General features: G+C 41.6%; 1 protein-coding gene across 1 annotated transcript in view; it reads right to left on the reverse strand.

The window, feature by feature from the left end:
• Positions 1-15,241, reverse strand: part of NUP210L (nucleoporin 210kDa-like) — a 51,303-nt gene that overhangs the window by 35,846 nt on the left and 216 nt on the right. Inside the window, exons 2-11 of the mRNA XM_014540640.1 lie at positions 14,510-14,513; positions 13,026-13,178; positions 11,469-11,600; positions 9,863-9,956; positions 8,437-8,587; positions 6,101-6,233; positions 5,261-5,419; positions 2,635-2,703; positions 1,603-1,709; positions 513-653 (exon numbers count right to left, since the gene is read on the reverse strand). Of these exons, the coding sequence (XP_014396126.1) occupies positions 513-653; positions 1,603-1,709; positions 2,635-2,703; positions 5,261-5,419; positions 6,101-6,233; positions 8,437-8,587; positions 9,863-9,956; positions 11,469-11,600; positions 13,026-13,178; positions 14,510-14,513 (1,143 nt within the window). The remainder of the gene's footprint in view (positions 1-512; positions 654-1,602; positions 1,710-2,634; positions 2,704-5,260; positions 5,420-6,100; positions 6,234-8,436; positions 8,588-9,862; positions 9,957-11,468; positions 11,601-13,025; positions 13,179-14,509; positions 14,514-15,241) is intronic.

The raw sequence follows: 15,241 nt of genomic DNA on the forward strand, positions 1-15,241 counted from the left end.
CCTCTCTGAAACCAATAAAAATATATAAAGGAACTTCAAATGATATAAATACACAATAACCATAAAATGTAGATACATGCAATAACACAGATTGGGATAAAAAATTTATAGAGGTATAAACTACTAAGTATACTGTTTATCAGTTTTTTTGGTGTGTTTTTTATCTTCACCTAAGGATATGTTTATTGATTTTAGAGAGAGAAGAAAGGAGAAAGAAGAGAGGGACAGAGAGAAACATCGATGTGGGAGGCAAGAGTTGTCGCTTGTGTACCCCATGACTCGAGATCAACCCATAACCTAGATATGTGTGCCCTGAGGAAAATCGAACCCATACCCTTTTGGTGTACGGGACCATGCTCCAACCAAGTGAGCCCCTCGACCAGAGCTGTTTATCTGTTTTTTATTTTTTGTGAAAGATAAAGGTAGGATATGCCATATACCTGCTTGCAGAACAAGGGTTACCAAGAGTCATGGGTATTCTCAGAATTCAAAGAAGTCCTCTTGGTTCCTACCTGGGAAAGGATGGAAGTCAGGCATGCACTTATCACCACGACACCATCTTTCAGGGTTTTCACTACGTGGTAAGATCCATTCACAGTCGTTAGCTGCTCTTCAAAGTACTCCGTCGGGAACTGGCACGTGATCCTGACATTCTGAAAATCAGCCCAACAGCAACACAGGCCTGAAGAAATGCTTTTCCCCTGAAGCCATCTTAATCCCAAAGCATTAAAGAAAGAGAAAAAAAGTGCGGCTATGCATTCTGGGGACAAAGAAATAAAAACGGGATTCTTTCCCCCTCCCCACGTGGGAGTCTGTACTTATTCTTCAATAAAATCTCCACCTTTGCTACAAAAAAAGAAAGAAAGAAGAACAAAATTTTTGCTCTCCCTCATGGAAATTCTAAGTCAGAAAGATGTAATTCTAATGTGGTGCTAGTTTTTGAAAGATCCACTAATGGCAAGTAATCAGAAATAGAAAGAGTCCAAGCTTAGGTAAATTTTAGAGGGATTTGTGACATTCTATAAGTCAGTGATGGCGAACCTATGACACGCATGTCAGAGGTGACATGCGAACTCATTTTTTTGGTTGATTTTTCTTTGTTAAATGGCATTTAAATATATAAAATAAATATCAAAAATATAAGTCTTTGTTTTACTATGGTTGCAAATATCAAAAAATTTCTATATGTGACACGGCACCAGAGTTAAGTTAGGGTTTTTCAAAATGCTGACACGCCGAGCTCAAAAGGTTCGCCATCACTGCTATAAGTTGACAGTTCTTTGGGGTGGGAGGGGGGAGATGCTGGAGAGTGAGTAGAACACGTCATCTGATGTTCACACGACGACTCTCACCCTACAAAACAGTGCTAACCATCTCTGAAGTGCAGCTGTAGAATGAGGATCCTCTCCAACGTATTATCACTTCAGTTCTTTCCTATAATTCTGACCAAATTATTTCTTTTACTTCTGGCTTAATATTCCTCAAGGACAGAACTATTTAATAATAACAATAAAGTAGTAACTTGCATTTCCAAAGGTAAAATCTGGAAGCGAAAGCAAATAAAAAGGTACAAGGGGCTAGAAAAATACTAGAGAGACTCACATCTGAAACATAGACCTTTGTGCTGCTTTTATCGAACACTTCTACTGTAATGACATACACCTGTCCCACCTCTAGACTCCATCGGCCTCCAGGCTGGACTGTGAAACCTAGATACACACACATCAAGAAACAAAAATATTAGGAGAGTTTCCAAAGTAGATCCTGTAGTTCACTCTATCAAATTGTATAATAATTTGGGGTTCCAAAGATGCCGGCTTAACTGAGCTCAGGTACAAAGAAATACTCTGTTATGTCTGCACACAAAAACAAGCCACAATTGTCAGGCAAGATTCTAGGTTTTTTCAGTTAGGCTCATTGTTTCAAATGGTCTAAAGACATTCAGATTGTCTCTCTCTTTTTTTAATCCTCACCTGAGGATATTTTTCCATTGATTTTTAGAGGGAGTGGGAGAGAGAGGGAAAGACTGAGAGAAATATCGATGTGAGAGAAACACATCAATTGGTTGTCTCCTGCAGAAGCCCCAACCAGGGCCCCAGCTGTGCCCCTGAATGGAATCGAACCCAGGATCCTTCAGTCCACAGGCCAACACTCTATCCCAGCTGTGGGCAAACTAAATAATGAATAAAACTAAAAAAAAAAAAAAAAAAGACCGTACCCTTTTATGTAATGATGTTTACTTTGAATTTATGTTAGTTCACACAAACACTCCATCCATGCTTTTGTTCCGGCCCTCCGGTCCAGTTTAAGAACCCATTGTGGCCCTCGAGTCAAAAAGTTTGCCCACCCCTGCTATCCACTGAATCAAACCGGACAGAGCGACATTCAGATTCTCTCCCTCTTGTATAAAGTCTCTTTTCCTAACCCAACACTATGTTACGTGGATCTTTGTATTTCCCACCATCTGCTTCATCTTACAGACAGCATATAACCAGAACAATGTGTGAAAATATGCCAAAGGAAGGTTGAATTTGTAGTTAATCAGGTCTCAAAATGAAGGTTAAAGAAGCACTATCATTTCAACACATTCATTTGAGCTATTTAGCTATTCAGAAAATCGTTATCTAAAAATACCTAAAAATCCAGGTTGCACAACATATATGGTGCAGTTTGGAAGTCCAGACACAGAGCGCATATGGACATCTTAATAATTTTTGCTTAAGGAAATCATATAAGCCAAAGTTGGATGAAAAGAGAAATGTGTGCTACACCAAAGGGGGGAAAAAATGAACCCACAAACAAAACTTCTACCTTTTACTATCCCTTGAAAAGCAAAAACCTAAATGTGTACACTTCTGAGAAAAATATGAGGGACTCAATAATCACATGAGGCAGGTATTCTTGAATTTCAAATTTGAGGAAAATGGAATGAGAGGAAAAAGACCATGCTCCACGCTTTTAATATTCATTTAGCTGCAGGACCCTTTTTCCAGGTAAATTCTTACACGGAAGCCCATGATGGAGAGCGGGAGGAAGTGGCCTGGCTCTGGTTGAAGGAGTGAACAGTGGTGATAGAGGAACAGGGAGAGGCACGACTTGTCATTCAGCCTGGAGCTCTGCAGACTTTTAAAAAATCACTCATTGAGGCGCTCTCCCTTTTGGGAGCACACCCCGCCTCTCTTCCCTCTCAGGCGTGCATCTCCTAAACTCTAATGGTCCCCATGAGACTTGCAACCAGGGGAGCAGTGGGCAGCAGCAGTTCCCCCCGGACTGACCCCCTGAGGCTGTCTCCAAGGCCCCCTTTTCTCTGACTTTCTGGAGAGCAAAGCAGCCCGGCCTAGGCTCTCCTGTTGCTTCCTCTACCCTAAGCCCTTCCTTGTTTCACTGTCCCCGGCTTTAATAAGTGTCCTCTCTCAAAAAGAATCATGAATTGATTTTCTTTTCTTTTTTAAAAAAAATATATTTTATTGATTTTTTACAGAGAGGAAGGGAGAGGGATAGAGAGTTAGAAACATCGATGAGAGAGAAGCATCGATCAGCTGCCTCCTGCACACTCCCCACTGGGGATGTGCCTGCAACCAAGGTACATGCCCCTGACCGGAATCGAACCTGGGACCCTTGAGTCCACAGGCCGATGCTCTATTCACTGAGCCAAACCGGTTAGGACATGAATTGATTTTCTAATATCTGCAGCAAATCTGTAATACCAAAATGCTTTCTCTTTCCCACTGAAGTTACTTCTGGGTCACTTATACACCATGCTACCCATTATCCTCTTCAGTTAAATTCTAGCAGAAATACAAATTTATTCTTCTACTCATCTATACAGATCTAATTAGGAACATTATTCCCTCTCAAAAATATACTGCATCCAAAAGCTAAGAAAAAAGTATTTCTGCTCTGAGAAACATATAACTAAGAACAGAAAACACTCATTAATCCAAAGTATACTAATTTCAAAATTGTATTAATTCAGTCATTCACTAGACTACAATTTCTCACTACGTTATCTATAGTGATAACAGAAATAAAATATTTACTCTATTTGAAGAATTAAACTTTTATTTTATTTTAAAATGTTTTTTTAATTGATTTCAGAGATAGGAAAGGAGAGGGAGAGAAACATCAATGATGAGAATCATCAAGCAGCTGCCTCCTGCACGCCCCCTACTGGGGATCGAGCCTGCAACCTGGGCATGTGCCCTGACTGGGAATTGAAGGGTGGACACTCAACCACTGAGCCACACCAGCCAGGCGAACCTTGCTGTTCTTTAAACATGGCAAACATGCTCCTGTTTCAGAACCTTTGCAATTTCTATTTCCTCTTCCTGGAGCTCTTTCACACAGATATCGAAATGGCTTAATGCTGCAATGTCACCTTATCAGACTTCCCTAACTACCCTGAGTAAAATAGTCTGTATCCCCAGAGCTTAGAATAATGTTGAGCATATAGTAAGAATATAATATTTGCTGAATAAATTAATTTCTTTCAGATTCAAATACTCAAAGATAGGAAATATTTCAAAATCTAACACTGAGATATGAAATCCAAATGCTTCAATTTTCTGAGAATTTAAATCTTTATTCTGTTTTGTTTCCATCAACTTTAATAGAGCTGTGTCTCTGTTATACTCTTACAGAGCAGGTTTAGTGAATTTTTAAAAATTACTCTCAACTTGCCCTGGCCGGGTGGCTCAGTTGGGTGGGGCATCATTCCATACACCAAAAAGGTTTGGGTTTGATTCCGGTCAGAGCACATATCTAGGTTTCAGGTTCAATCCCCAGTTGGGGTGCCTATAGGAGGCAGATGATCCCTGTTTCTCTCTCACATCAATGTTTCTCTCTCCCACTCTCTCTGTCTCAAATCAATAAAAACATATCTTTGGGTGAGGATTAAAAAAAATTACTCTCAACTCAACAAATATTAATCAATCGTCTTTTCTCAATTATTCATGTGAAAAGCAACAAATTAATAAAATTCACACACAAGTTCCTCCAAACTGTTTTCCTCAACCTCATAATGTGACTGAGGCTGCAAATAAGCACTAAAGTCAACAGATACTAAGCTCCCTCCACCTACTTCTCTTCCTGTTGTTAGAAAGTGTAACAGTAATAATGTATAGTTCTTGTTAAAAATAAAACCTGTGGAAAATTATGTGTAGTACTATTATAATCACTCAACAAATTATTTTACCAAGGAGCATTTCTAGCATGCTCAGGGAAAGATATATTGGCAGCTAAAACTTGAACAAAAGGATACTTTTATGTACAAAGATAAGATTAGTTTGGCCCAGTTGGATGGCGGTCACAACGGCTGTTTTCTCATCCAGTAAAGCCACTTTCCCAGAAAAAGACTCATTATGTGCAACTTTATGGTTTTGTAACTCCAGTGTATAATGTTCCAGGGGAAATCCCATCTCTGTAAGACATGAAAGGTACATAAATATAATGAGAGCAGCCATTCCAACAGACAATAGTATATTGTTGGATTATAAAAGGAAAATCAAGAAGCAGGCCAAATAAGAGTACATACGATCTGTTCCTAATTTTCTTTCCACTCTGATGAATTTCTACAAGTAGCCATTTGGGGAGGGTACTATTGAGTTTACTGTTGGTATTACTTGTATTCTTACAAACCAGTAAACTGAGAGTAGCAGAAGGAATCCCCACTAGGTAAGTTAGGAAAGAATTAATGTTAATGGAGTCAATGCACACTTCATAAATTCAGCTGGATTTTTGGAGTTAATAGAGTATTCAGTTTTCAGTTACCGAATTGAGTTTTTCAAGAAACTTTTACCAAGATAATTCATGTCCTTTCTGGTAAAGTTTCTTCCCTTGCCCTGCAGAAGCTAGTAAGTTTTTGGTTGTTGTTTTAATGGAGAACTCATATGCCTATGGTTACTGAAGCTAAGTAGCCAAACGATAGCACTTAATCTGTTTAAGATATGGGGACTATCTCTGTCCAGTATCAGCTCTAGGATAGCAATCAGAGAAAACTTTATTACAAAAGCTAAAAACAGGTGCATACATAATGTGGAGCTGCTTCTCAGCAGAAAGGATTTGGGAAATGTCAGTGTTAGGAAATGATAAACCACCTTACCTGTCACTCTTCCTTGAACCATTTTTGCAACTCGGTATTTAATATATGTTCCTACTAAGAGATAAACATCATGGGATGGTACAAGAAATACATTCTCCAAAACAAGCAGACGTATTATTGCTGCTGCCACTTTCTAAAAGAGGGGAAAAAAAATCAAAATTTCCAAACTTGAGGCAAAATCCTCAAGGCCATCATCTTCCTTGTTAAAAGTTTTATAAAGATTTTTTAAAAATGCTTTCTTAATCACAAATCATAATTTCAGTTAACCTTAAAAAATGATCATGAATCTTAATACTATATTAACTTTCTAAGTCACTAACTTTCTAAGTCACTTCCTTTCTAAATCACTCAAACTAAGAATGAAAAATGACGAGCCTTCTAAAGGAGAAGAGTAGTAAATAAAATGACAAGTATGCTGAAACGAGAAAAGGTAAGATTTCACTGTTATGTCACAGAAATCCTTTTAAAATATATATATTTTTTATTGATTTTTTACAGAGAGGAAGGGAGAGGGGATAGAGAGTTAGAAACATCAATCAGCTGCCTCCTGCACACCTCCCACTGGGGATGTGCCCGCAACCAAGGTACATGCCCCTGGCCGGAATCGAACCTCTGACCCCTCAGTCCCCAGGCTGACTGATGCTCTATCCACTGAGCCAAACCAGTTAGGGCCACAGAAATCCTTTTAACCAACCTCGAACTGTCTTCCCAGGTTAAGCTGAACATACTGATTCTTATGAAGGCTTAACCAACACAAGGTTAGTAAGCTGCCCTCTAGGGTATCTATACATTTGTGTTCCTGGCACTTGCATTAAATGCTATTCAAAAGACAAGTGTTTTTTCCCAAATCTATGTATGCCAGCAGCACTTCTATATATATAAAAGGCTAAGTGACCATCCAACCGTCAGACTGACTGGTACCTATGATGCACCCTGACCACCAGGGGGCAGATGCTTAACGCAGGAGCTGCTGAGCTGCAGTGACTTGGCAGAGGCGGTTCTTCGGTGATGCACCCCAGAACCAGAGGAGGGAGCCCAATTCCTTGCGGGGCAGCGCGATTCCACCTTCAGCCGTGGGTGATGTTGTTGCTGGGGCACTGTTGGCCCCGAATCCGGTTTACTGCACACTTGCATTTGTGTTCCACACCCTGTACCACAGCAACTTTGCAGAGTGCCCTCTCGCTCTCCAGGACCCCTTGGGGGATGTCGGAGAGCCAGTTTTGGCCCAATCCCCACAGGCCAGGCCGAGGGACCCCACCTGCTGGAGGGACCCTGCTCATTCCGCAGATACCCTTCGAGCTGCGGTGCCGCCCCAGGAATTCTAATTAATTACCTTAGAATGTGCACGAATCTATGCACAGGGCCACTAGTTTAATTTTATTACACTTAAAAAATAAACCATGAATGCAAAAATAGAGCAGTTGTTTCTACAAAAAATTTAAACCTTTTTTAAAAATTGATTTGAGAGAGAGAAAAAAACACACATTGATTTTGTGTCCACTCATTTATGCATTCATTGGTTGATTCTTGTATGTGCCCTGACCGGGGATTGAAGCCACAACCTTGGCATATTGAGACTATGCTCTAACCAACTGAACTACGTGGACAATGCAAAAAATTTAAAAATTTTGAAAAGTTAAAAGCAAACTGATAAAATGAGCTATTAAATTGGGTTTAGGTGAGAAATGTAAAAGTCCTTGAAAAATATGGAATTATGTATTCAAAATGCTTCACAGGTCTAATTTTTCACTTTACTATAAAATGGAATGAAAAAAAGAAACTAGAAACTAATTTATACAAGAAACAGTATGTACAGTTCTAATCAGTGAACTCATGATCAAAGAAAGGTCTTGGACCTACACCAAGGGATTGGTGAATAAAATGCAGTCATAGCCTGGCCAGCATGGCTCAGTGGTTGAGTGTCAACCTATGATCCAGGAGGTTGAGGTTCAATTCCAGGTCAGGGCACATGTCCGGGTTGGGGCTCCATCTCCAGTGCGGGGTGTGCGGGAGGCAGCCGATCAATGATTCTTTCTCATCATTGATGTTTCTATCTCTCTCTTCCCCTATGAAATAAAAATATTTTTAATGCATTTACATGTTTTAACAGAAAACAGCAGTTGTATTTGTAATAGGTAACAAAATGTTTAAGGAAGACAAGTGGTGTTGTTTTTCATGTTTACCCACTTCAAATGACTTTTTCAATTAAATGACTATTAGCACAAACTATATTAGGTTAGATAGAAAACTTCTATTATAGATAAACATAAAAAACTGTATTTTACTGGTATGTAGGCAAGACTAGTAAATAGAAGTTTATAGCACAAACTTTTTACCTTATAAAATGGTTCCAAAATTCGAACTTTTACAACAGCAGCACCAGTTCTAATCCCAGACACCAAAATTATATCTCCTTGTTTCCCTTCTTTTTCCATCTCAGTTACATATGCTGGGGGAGAATATTCTGCATCAGAGTATTTTAGAATCCTAAAGAGATTTAAAATAGGGTTTGTTTCTAACAGAATCAAATAATCAGTCTTCTTCCAAAAGACACTAAGCAACTTTAGACCTAGACTCTTCAATCTCTATACAGTATAAAAAGTTGTGTTTTTTTTTGTTGTTAATCTTCACCCAAGGATTTTTTCCATTGATTTTTTAATGTTTTTTTTATTGATTTCAGAGAGGAAGGGAGAGGAAGAGAGAGATAGAAACATCAATGATGAGAGAGAATCATTGATTAGCTGCTGCCTCCTGTACGCCCCCTACTGGGGATCGAGCCCACAACCCGGACATGTGCCCTTGACTGGAATTGAACCTGGGACCCTTCAGTTCACAGGCCGACGCTGTATCCAGCTAGGGCTCCATTGATTTTTTAGAGAGAGTGGAAGGGAGGGAGGAAGGGCCGGGGAGAGGAAAAGAGAGAGAGAAAGAGAGACATTGACTGGTTGCCTCCCGCAGGCGCCCAACCAGGGCCAGGGATGGAACCTGCAACCAGGTTCATGCCCTTGACCAGGAACCAAATCCAAGACCCTTCAGTGCTAGCTCAGCGCTCTAAACACTGAACACACTGGCCAGGGCAAAAGTTTAAAAAATTTTTCCCCATAAGGACTAGATAGAAGAAAAGTATTTAATGTTCCTCTGGCTAAAATTGTTGTTGGACTAAAACTTGGATGGTCTCAGAGCTACTTCTTGGTACTGAAGACAAAATTTCATATTATTTTTCCCACTTACTGGATTTCAGCATGTGCAGATAGCTTGAACAACAAAACGGCCAGAATATATATCTGACTCAAATAATCTTCTATATATATAAAAGGCTAATATGCAAAGTGTCCCCTTGGGAGTTCGACCAGGAGACCCAGAATTCGATCGCTCCCTATGACGTGCACTGACCGCCAGGGGGCAGCGCCGAACAAAGGAAGGCTCCGGCTGGCAGCCGGAAGGCCCTGATCACCGGCCAGGCCTAGTGACCCTACCCGTGTACAAATTTTGTGCACCGGGCCTCTAGATGTACATAATCCTGAATGCATGAACTCCTTTGTAGTACATCAAATTAAACTATCATAATGGTACCTATATCCATACCATACTATATCCTGCATCCTACTATATCAAAGACATCCCCCCACCTGGTAAATTTATCTGTTCCAAAAAAGTCCAGACAGCAGGATTAATGCCCTCACAAATGGTTGTTGTTCAGTGTGCCACAAAGGCGGAGGTCTCCTTCAGAGTCAGATGGTTTATGTTAGGTTGCAAGGTTACCTGATTTTCTTAGACAGTTCTCCTCTTGATGATTCGTTGTCCTTGGCAATGCTCCACTCAAACATCATCCCTGCCAAACTACTAAAAGTATTTCCTGTAGATCAAGTCAAAAGCAGAATCACATACTCAAAAACATTCAGGTATCTTTTTTTTGTCCTTTATTGATTAAGGTATTACATGTGTCCTTATTCCCCCCATACCACTGCCTAGACAGGTAAATTTTGAAAAGTAATGATTTCTGGAACATGGTGGAAAGGTTTATCCTTGTGAGCTTGACACATAACTACAGCTTTAGTATCTCCAGTTTTCTCATCTCTAAAATGGGGGTGAAAATGCCTGCCTCACAAGTCTGTTCATTTATTCAACAAATGTGCATTGAGCACCCACTACATACAGAGCACTGTCCTAGGCATTAGCAGGACAGCTCAAGGCCCTGCTTTCAGGGAGCTTACATCTTAGTGGGGAGACAGGTAATGGACAAGAAAGACGAGTCCTAGGGGAGCAGGGTCTCTCTGGAGGAACTCTCCATCCCTCACACCTCCTCTCTCACAGCTGCACTGGCCCCGCTGCAGGACTCCGCCCCATTTCCCTGATACCCCCCAAACCCTTCTTATTAGAGACTAGTAGCCCTGCGCACAAATCTGTGTGCCAGTAGCTCACCAGTAGCTCGCTGCCGCCCTCCAGTAGCTCCCCCCGCCCCCCTGCCCTCCCCTTCATAGCTTGCTGCTCTGCCCCCTCCTGTAGCTCTCCACCGCCCTCTGTCATTATGCTTCACGGAGTAACGATCATTTGCATATTACATCTTTATTATATAGGATGGGAGATGGCGATGTAACCATGAAACGATGTACGTCGAGTCCGACATAACCCGAGGACTGTCTGTCCCAGGAAGATCCCTACATAAACAATGTAAGTGCTACTGCTGCACAAGCTTTCTGAAAAAGGACTTAAAATGATTAGCTTCTGGCTGACAAAAATTATGCCACTTTTTGTTTGTCTTTACATAAAGGCCCCCTTGTATTCTACCTCAGAGTTGACAGGAATCCCTAAATCCTGGTCCCTTCAACAAAAATTTTATAAAATTGAGATTCTAGAATGATTTAATACATTCACTCTTCAGATTTAAAAAACTATTCTTTACTGAACAGTTCAGAAAGAGGCAATAACTGTGTTTTAAATATATTACAACATCAGCATAGGATATGAAGCAATATAAAACCAGGCTCAAGAAAGAAACTTTTTCACAGGTTTACATTGAATTTTCCTAGCCTACAGAAAGTGGACTTATCAAAACAGAGCTAGCAATAAATTCTAAAATAATGTTCTTAATTACTGATTTAGGGATCATCAGCAGAAGCTAAGTGGCAGAATTTGGACATTCAAGAAAACTTCTAAGATGACCAACAATTCAATATAGCAGGAAAATTTTATGAAAAGTATTAGCTAGTGTATTGAGCCATGCTCAGAATTATTAATTCCTTACGTACATGCGCTTCATGTGAGAAAACAAATATTGCTTTCAATCTACTTCTATCTCCCAAGTACTAAACATACAGGAGTATAACTTTAAGTAATTTTGTTCAATCTTCTGAATGAACTTCTTTACCTTCAGCATCCAATGCCCTCACCATCAGCTCCAGTGGTGAGTCATCTACATAAAGTTCCCGGGTTCGAGATATAATTTCAATGCTGTCTATCACATCAACCTTCACGTCACAGCGCAGCTCATGGTCAGTCACTGCAATGAATCCAAACACCGAGAATTTAACTCAACAGGTCATGACTCTATTGACTGTCTTAAACACTCAGAATCTTATTCTAAATATTAGAGGCCCGGTGCATGACATTCATGCACGGGGGTGGGGGGCCCTCAGCCCAACCTGCACCCTTTAACAGTCTGGGAGCCCTCGGGGCATGTCAGTCCGACTACCACAGAGGCGGGAGAGGCTCCAGCCACTGGCGCTGCGCTTGCCAGCTGTCAGCCCAGCTTCTGGCTGAGTAGTGCTTCCCCTGTGGGAGCGCACTGACCACCAGGGGGCAGCTTCTGCATTGAGCATCTGACCCCTGGTGGTCAGTATGTGGCATAGCAACCAGTAGTTCTGCGGTTCGGTTGATTTGCATAGTACCCTTTTATTATATAGGATTAGAAAAAAAGAAAGGCTGTAACAGTTGCTTTCACCCTGTGGAAGAAAAAAGAAAAATGACAAAATATAAGAACTTTTGTTTATAATAAAACACTAGACCAGCGACTCCCAAACACTGATCTACAAAGTATGTTTTCATTCATCCATTGAAAAATGAGAAAAAATAATTTAAAATAGCACGTAATCAAATTTATTCACTTTAAAGGACTAAACTTTATTTTTACATTCTATCTTACTTTTGAAGTGTTAAAATGTTTTTCCTTTTATGAAATTATGGTAATAGATTTTTAAAAATGTATTTAGTTAAGTAAAATGGTTGCAACAATGTCCGTCCTGCTCTGATTTTGGATACAAATATCATTTCTTGAGCTGTTCTAGTTTAAAACAGACTAGTGCAGTATTTCCCAAACTTTAGTATGGATGAGAATCACCCAGAAAACTTGTTTTGGGTCCACCCCAGAGATTCTGACATAGCAGAACTGAGAGGGGCCTAAGCATTTACATCTCTCCCCTGGCCAGTGTGGCTCAGTGGCTTGGAGTGTTGTCCCGTGCACTGGAAGGTCACCTGTTCGGTTCCTGGTCAAGGCACATACCTAGGTTGCTGGTTCTATCCCCAGTGGGGCACATGCCTAAGGCAACCAACTGATGTTTCTCTTACCACTTCCATGTTTGTGTGTGTGTGTGTGTGTGTGTGTGTTTTCTCTCTCTCTCCCTTCCTCCCTCTCTAAAAACAAACAAACAAACAAAACCTCTAACAAGCTCCAAGTGATGCTAATGGTATAGGTTCACCAACCACACTTAGAGAAGTACTAGTCTTTATACTACTGCCTTTGGCCTTACTCAAGACCAATCTCAGACCTTAACACTTAAGCTAGTTCTGATAAGTAATTCTTTCCCTCTTGTATCAGGTACCATGCCAGGTGCTGAATACACACACACACATACACACACACACAAAGTCACAGAATAGGATGTCACAATTATTTTACTGTTACATATTGTGTTTTCTCTCAACATACCTATCTCTCGAGCAAGAATGATACTGCTGAGGCGTATAGGTTGGGTAGATTCAGCAAAAAGTACAGCTTTTTGGGAACATAAGATGCCGTTTTCATATAAAGGCTCAACAGTTACTACATCAGGGTGGGTGGAACGCCTGCCAGAATAAAATGCTTAAGAGTATGAAGTAGGAATAAGTGGGTTAACTTTGGTGGAACACAATTTCTTTTATTTTGTCTATTATTACATACTACCAGGTGTATTTAAATGACACTCTTCAAAATAGAAACATTACTTAGAAAACAAGAGTTAAGTGGGAGAGACTGGCTCAGCCGGTGTGGCTCAGCAGTTGAGCATCGACCTATGAACCAGAAGGTCACGGTTTGATTCCCAGTCAGGGTAAATGCTCAGGTTGTGGGTTCGATCCCCAGTGAGGGGCGTGCAGAAGGCAGCCAATCGACGATTCTCTCTCATCATTGATGTTCCTATCTCTCTCTCCCTCTCTTTTCCTCTCTGAAATCAATTAAAAATTTTTTTAAAAAAGATTTAAGTGGGAGAGACAGAACCGTTTCCCAATGATCCCATGTGCAAAATTACATTCCTTCCTCAATATTTAAAATGCGATTGCTACATTCTTCCCTCAGTATGTAAAAATAGGATTGATGTGTTTCCAATAATGAGAGAAGTGGTTTTCTCATACTCTCAGGAATGAGTTTCCTTCAATTCTAGAAACTGGGTTACTGATATCTAAGATGGTAAAGTTGCTGAAATTACGAGGTGTGAGCTCACTTAAAAAAAAATCATTAAAATTTTTGGATGGATGGAATGGCTTTCAATGCTGGAAAGATTCCTTGCATCATCCTCTCAATCAGGAAATACATCACACGGGGTTATCTTACAATTACACTTCCTCATGAAATGGGATGTGAACTTCTTTCACTCAAACCTTCGTGCTCTCTTAGGACAGGGGTGGGGAGCGTCTGGCCCGAGGGCTGTGTAAGGCCCATGCAATACTTTGGTGTGGCCCTCCCAAGGCATTAGGGTTGAGTTAATTAAATGTTTGACCAAATATAGTAAGCTATTTTTTTAAATTATGTTTTTACTGATTTCAGAGAGGAAGGGAGGAGAGCAACCTGGGCATGTGCCCTGACCAGGAATCCAACCGCCACTTCCTGGTTCATAGGTCCCTGCTCAACTGCTGAGCCACACCAGCCAGGCTGTCGATAATGTTGTATGGCCCACGGATGATGTTATAAATACCCAAGTGACCCTTGGCAGAAAAAAGGTTCCCCACCTGTCTTAGGAGATGGTAAAGGGAAATCCACTCCTTTTAGGGTGAACCCGAGACCTTGAAGCCCACTTCAGTTAGGTTCCCTCACACCTTGGGTAACCTCACAACCTATCATTGGGTCCCCCCACCCGAGAAAGTCATGTCCTTCCATCCTCAGTCAGAAAGTCATCCCTCTAGAGGTGAGTACCCTTGTCCGCCCGTTCAGGAGGGCACCATCCTATAAGGGGGAAAACATATTACAGGCAGATCTCGCCGCCACCCAAAATGGACCTTTTCATATTGCAAGAAGTGTGTACTCGTGGTCTCTGGGCCTCAGTTCCCTCGTCTGTAAAACAGGACTAATCGTACTTACAAGACTATAAACATTGAGTCAATACCTGCAAAGTGTTGAGTTAAGCACACAACAGTTTATGTTTTGCGATGCCTCCACACGGAACCCCCCCCCACCCATTCACTCCAAGCCTCTCTGCTCCTGAGTAAATCCCTCCGGCCTTTCTCACTCTAGCTGTGTGCCCTGGGGGGTCCCCACGTTGGTGAGCCCCAATACCAGAGACCTCCCACCCGGGGCTTCCGTGGGCTCTAATGGCCACTCCCACAGTGACCCCCAACACACACACACACACACACACACACACACACACACACAGAGTCACGTCCCGGGCAGGTCTCGGGTAAGAGTCGTGTCCCACGCAGCCTTCGGGTCTCCCACGCGAGGGTAGGCCACTCGGGAACCTGGCCACTCCACCCCACCGCCACCCGACCGCCTCCCTCCGGAAAAGGCACCCAGTGGGCACACAGCCTGCCCGGGCCTCTGACCCGGTGAGCCCCTCCCATCCTCGCTGGGTGGCGTGGGGTGCAGCCCCGGGGACCCCAACCCCTCACCAAGTGTAGCAGCCCCGCTGCGCCTCCAGCAGGAAGGGCACGCGGCCGGACTCCCGGCTGAAG

Source organism: Myotis brandtii, unplaced genomic scaffold (genome assembly GCF_000412655.1).
Source record: "Myotis brandtii unplaced genomic scaffold, ASM41265v1 scaffold250, whole genome shotgun sequence".
NCBI lineage: Eukaryota > Metazoa > Chordata > Mammalia > Chiroptera > Vespertilionidae > Myotis > Myotis brandtii.